At 42.6% G+C, this 5,689-nt stretch overlaps 1 protein-coding gene across 1 annotated transcript; it reads right to left on the minus strand.

The window, feature by feature from the left end:
* Positions 1-2,253: 2,253 nt before the first annotated feature.
* LOC102863264 (mas-related G-protein coupled receptor member X1-like) lies at positions 2,254-4,104 on the minus strand. The gene is made up of 2 exons (XM_006892068.1): positions 4,094-4,104; positions 2,254-3,235 (listed from the first exon to the last, which is right to left on the minus strand). The coding sequence occupies exons 1-2, from the start codon at positions 4,102-4,104 to the stop codon at positions 2,254-2,256; spliced, it is 993 nt and encodes a 330-aa protein (XP_006892130.1).
* Between the last annotated feature and the right edge of the window lie 1,585 nt (positions 4,105-5,689).

Here is a 5,689-nt window from a genome sequence, read left to right on the forward strand (position 1 = left end):
GTTAGAATTGACAGAAAACCTCATAAGTAGTTCCCTATTTCACCTCTGCCTTGCATGTGGACTTCTGAGCTGTAAAACAACTCAGTGGTAGATGGAATTTGGTCCAGGACTTACGAACAATAAATGGCATAGTTGAGCCTCTACATCTTGTGGTTCCTAACCTTTATACTATAATAGACAAAGTGCTAGTCAATAAGCCTTATATTTTAAGAACTACCTTCCCTCTGTAACTTGATTTGTGCCACTGTTAGAACTTCTACTTGGAATATTATTGCTTTTAATTTTTTACTCATGTACTTTTAACTTGTTAGTTAAATTTGTGTCTTCTAGGCTGTAACACTTCCATGATACATCTTCAAGGATATGAACATGTACAGCTAAGCACAACTGATAACAGTGCATCTAAATTCCAAAACCAATCTCCACAATAGTCTACCTGTTTCCAACTGCCAAAGGGGCCATTTAGAGTAGTGAGAGAAGATCTTCACCCTGAAACCCACAGCGTCCCTTTTCAGCAGGAAGTAGCTAAGAGAATATGCCATCCCCTTTTCCTTATGAATCAGGGTGAAGTCTCTCTCAGGGAGGAGTGATAGGGAATGGCAAAGGAGACACTGACAAAGGTGATTAATCAGAACTGGTTTTGACAAGCACTGTGGCAATGGGATAATTAAAACAGACTTTCAAGTGGGAAAAATAGAGGAGCAAACTGGGGTGGGGGGTAGAGAAAATAGTGCAACAATGAATGAATGAAAATCCAAAATCTCTGAAATGTTCATTAAAATTAACAAAAACATAAAAAAAATTAAAAAACGTTCACAACAAACCAATCTAGCTGGGCAACCCACCCTAGTCAAGGGGGCTTGATGAGGGTGAAGGGTGGTGAGGAGACTAACCTCCTAAACTAATTAGACATTGTTCTATTTACTAGAATTACAATAGCACATTTTCATTAAAGTGTGACTTGTCCACTCAGGTACTGAAGATTTCAGAGTCTCTCACATTTGCAAATGTACAGGAATTTCCATGAACTTTAAAGTGATTCTTATGTGCTGTGCGTACCTTTTATTCTCTCAGCTCCCCCTTCTGGAGAATGTCAGATTCAGCATCACAGCATCTGCGTGTGAAGAGTAATCACCGCATTTGTACCATGTGGAGAATTCTTTCTGTTCTAAGCAGCTCTCCAGCAGCCTCCAGGGGCAGAGGACAGAACAGCACAGAACTGTGTAGCCGCCCTAAATTTCTTATCACTGTAAATTTCATAATCAACACTTTTGCGTAATGGTCACTTGTTTCAACCATGCTCCCCAAGGAGACAGATTACAAAAAAAAAAAAAAAGACTAAACATTACGACACACCAGTCCCCACAACAGAGTTGATGTGTGCGGATCTTCACCCTCAGCTAAGTATCACTATGAATTACCAGCAGTCAAAACACTCCACATCTGTGATATCTGTTGCCCTACCAAGGGACTACCCAGGCCCTTAGATCCCTGGGAAGGCAAACAACCCAATTTTCTAAGTGCAAGTTCCTTAGTGGACTCCACAGTACACTAACAAACGCATGTTAGCATTTACGTTTCCTCAGAGGTTAGAGCAGTAATAAATGTGTCTCTACCGTATATAATGTTACATCCCCAAGTGAGTCAGAGGGTGCATTCCATAACCAAGCATACTGAGATCTCCACATATTGAGAAACTGAGTGAGGTTCACACTAGAAATAGCTTAAAATCCATTTTCAGTTTGAGTTTTGCCAACAAATCAAGTTAGAAACTGTTGTGTTCTGGGGGTCTGTTTCACAGATATTAGATTGAACATCTGTATTTGTGAGTAAAAGGTTTGAGTCAAATTGAGGCAGGTGACAACCAACACTTCTGCTCTGTCCTTGAGAAGTAGAAGCCATGCAACTATTCAGAGAAGGGACATTTGTCAACTGCCTGAAACCCATTGTCTTCAGGCAAAAGCATCATTTTCACCATCAAAGTCTTCACTAAGCTCTTCATCATCATTATTGTCATCTTTTGGTCATTCCTTTATCAGTACTGTCATTACCATGTATCAAGTAGTATCTTATTTAAACATGACATGAACCCCCTGATTTACAAATTAATGTCATTTATAAATAGGGAAATTAATATTTCAAGAAAATAAGACATTTCCCCAAGATTATAAAGCTAGTAACTTGCAGAATATGGTCTCAGACTCACATCCCTCAGAAGAACTCACTCTCCTAAAGATACTTCACCTGGACTTTCTACTGCTCGGTTTCCAGGAGCTGAATGTCTCTACCTCCCTCTATCTCTGGCTCTTCCTCAAGGGCCCTCTGGAGAACTAGCTTGAGGGACCTCCGAGACCGAAGTTTCTGTCTACCGGAGCCAACAAAGAAGTAAATAACAGGATTAGCGCTGCTGTTCACACATGACAGGAGAATACATGCTCTCTTAACATAAGGAGTCATCTTTTCCTTACTGATCGCTTCCAAACGTAACAAGCCGTCACAGATGCCCAAAGGCTGCCCGCAGAGCAGGAAAACCAGGACTACAAACAGGATGATCACGTAGAGCCTGGGGGGCTGGGCGTGCAAGGAAACACACTGGACCCTGACCAGCAGAGTTAGGCTGGACCCACAGAGAACGAAAAGCAGGAAGGCCAGCCACACCATGATGATCACATCCAGTGGCCTACACACTTTAGAACTGTCTCCTCTAGTGTGTAAACCACAGCATAGCCCTTCAGTGACAGTGAGCAGGAAGTTCAGGGCCCAGAGCAGGGCACATACAGCTGCAGATGTGCGTCTCGGGCGGCAGCAGCGGTACCAGACAGGGTAGAGGGTGGAGAGGCAGCGCTCGGTGCTGATGGCACTGAGAAAGCTCATGCCGGTGATGTAAGGAAAGAATTTCCCAAGATCCATGAACTTGAACAAAGACTCATCATGAGGAATGGTACAAACACGTAGAAGTACTGAATTCAGCACCATACAGAGGAGGAGGAGGGCATCTGCTGCGGCCAGGTTGAGGATGTAGACGGAGAAGGCGGTGCTCGGCAGGCGGAACCTCAGGAGCCACAGCACGATGGTGTTCTCCCCCAGCCCAACGAGGGCGATTGCCCCAATCAGCACGTCCAGGATCCAGAGGCCAGTCCCCTGAGGAGTCTCTAGGCACTGCGCAGTCGAATGTACGTGTTCAGGTGCCACGTCCGGAAGGGTTGTGTTTATGCTCAGCAATTCTCTGATGTCCCTGTGACCACAAATAATAGCTGAGCCTTTACTCTGTAATCACTAGAGTAAGTATGACCCGTGATTGTTCCCATTTCACAGATGTGGACGTTGTGATGGAAGGAAGCAATACAGAAATGTATTGACAACTAATCAGAACCAACTTGGAGCTGATACTCCAATGGTCTCTGAAGCTATAAACAGCACGAGAAAGCGAGCTCTGGAGGCCAAGGGTAAGGAGTTGAGTTGCCAACCTGAAGGCACCCAATTTGAATCCAATTGCTCTGTGGGGAAATATCTTTCCATGTGATTTATAGTCTCAGGAAACCCTCTGGAGTGTCAGCTATCAGTTGGTTCCAACACCAGAGCATATAACAGCAAATGACACAGGGAAGAAATTGTCCAACTTCCTCCCACAGAGCCGCTGATGGATTTGAACCACCAAAGAGGCTCACCTTTGGAATAGCAGTGCAGCTCTCTAAGCACTAAGCCAATGACATCATTCAGACCTCCCACAATGAGGCAGCCAGCACCCTAAGCTGTCAACTCAACAGCTCAACTCATTGTCTTGAGTTGGTGCTTACTCTTAGCTGAACCTGCAGCAAGTTTTCCAAGGGAAATTTGTAAATCCTGTGGAGGAGTTTGCCCATCTTTCTCCTCTGAAGCTCTTGGTGGACTCATACTGGCCATGTTTGGGTTAGCTGCACAAGTCTCTACTGACTACTTCATGAAAACTGTCAAGAGGAAATTTTGTGTCTCCTTCCTTTTCCTGGAAGGGCACCCACTCACTTATGTCCATTAAGAGGTGGGGCCAGGAAGGTGCAGAGTCCTTTAAAAATCTACCACTGTCTTTGAAAATAATCTTTAGGCAAACCCTTACCTTTCCTCCATGCTTCTGGCCACAAGTGAAGAAGAAACCATGGTGAAGGGGAAGAACTCTTTTAGGGTTGTAGATTCAGAGGTTGGCTTTTTGCCCTCCTGGGAGATGCCTTGCAGGTAGCTGGAGTGGAACCTGTTGCCTGAGGAAAGCTTGTCAAGATGCTGGGCACACCCTTTGATTTCCTGCTGAACCTCAGGCCTGCATTCATTGGATACATGAAAACCCACAACTCTTTCTCAACCTTGATGATTCCATCTACCTATCATAGTCTCTGCCCATCCACAGCCATCTGATATCACTTCCTGTAAAGTCACCGTTCTGAAGCCTAACACAGTCAACTGTAAGCTTTCACAATGTGCAGTAGTTTGACTTTACCCCCAGAGACCTTAATAATGTCTTTGGCATTCAGAGTCCTTAGTGGTCTGACCCCACCTCACCACCATTTTTGGTAGGAAGAGAGATTGAGTTTTATTTGTTTATCAGGGAGAAGTATTACACATTCTTTTTTTGTGTTAGATTTTAATGAAAGTTTATAGAGAACATGGCTCTCCATTCATTTATTGTTGCACATTTTTCTCCCTGCCTACCCCTCCCCCCACCCAGTTTGCTTTTCTCTTTGAAAAAAAAATTCTTTCATTTTTATAAAATCCTCCCCCTGGTCAACTTTACTATGCAGCTTTTATTCTGGACTGCTGTCATGCAAGTAATACCTAACAGATATTCCATTTAAGCAATTCTCTCCCTCATCTGTTTCAATGCAGTATATCTTATCTATCCCCTCTTTCTTAGATTCCCCTCAACCCCGATGCCAGTCCTATTTTATAACAGTGGCACTATGCAGTATTTGTCCTTTTGTGACTGAGATATTTCACTCAGCATAATATCCTCCAGGGTCTCCCATTTTGCATAATATTTCATGAGTTCCTTGTTTTTTAATACTGCATAGTATTCCATTGTGTGAATATACCACAGCTTCTCTATCCATTCACATATTAATGGGCACTTGGATTTTTTCCATCTCTTTGCTATTTTGAACAACACAGCAATAAACAATGGGTGTGCATATATCTGTTTGAATAGCAGCTCTGGTTTCTTTAGGGTATGTATATTCTCAGTAGTGGAATTGCTGAGTCATATGGTATTTCTATTTCTAACATTTTGAGAAAACGCTGTATCACCTTCCAGTGTGGTTGCACCATTTTACATTTCCACCAACTGTGGATAAGGGTTCCAATTTCCCCCAAACCTGGCCAACATTTATTGTTTGCTGCTCTGTTGAATTTTGCTATTTTTCCTAAGGTGACATGATATCTCATACTTGTTTTGATTTGCATCTCTCTTAGAGCTAGGGATTTTGAACATTTTCACTACCTGAAAAGTGAAATTATAAAAATTAAGGCCAAAATAAATGAAATGGAAAACAGAAAAACAATTGAAACCATCAACAAAACCAGGAGTTGGTTCTTCGAAAAGGTCAATAAAGGGGCAAACCACTAGCAAAACTAACAAAGGAAAAGACAAAAATAATCTGAATAAAAGATGAAATGGGTATTGTCACAACAGAACCAACTAAAATAAAAAGGCTAACAATGGAAT

Source organism: Elephantulus edwardii, unplaced genomic scaffold (genome assembly GCF_000299155.1).
Source record: "Elephantulus edwardii isolate Elephantulus edwardi_28Jun2011 unplaced genomic scaffold, EleEdw1.0 scaffold00109, whole genome shotgun sequence".
Taxonomy (NCBI): Eukaryota; Metazoa; Chordata; class Mammalia; order Macroscelidea; family Macroscelididae; genus Elephantulus; species Elephantulus edwardii.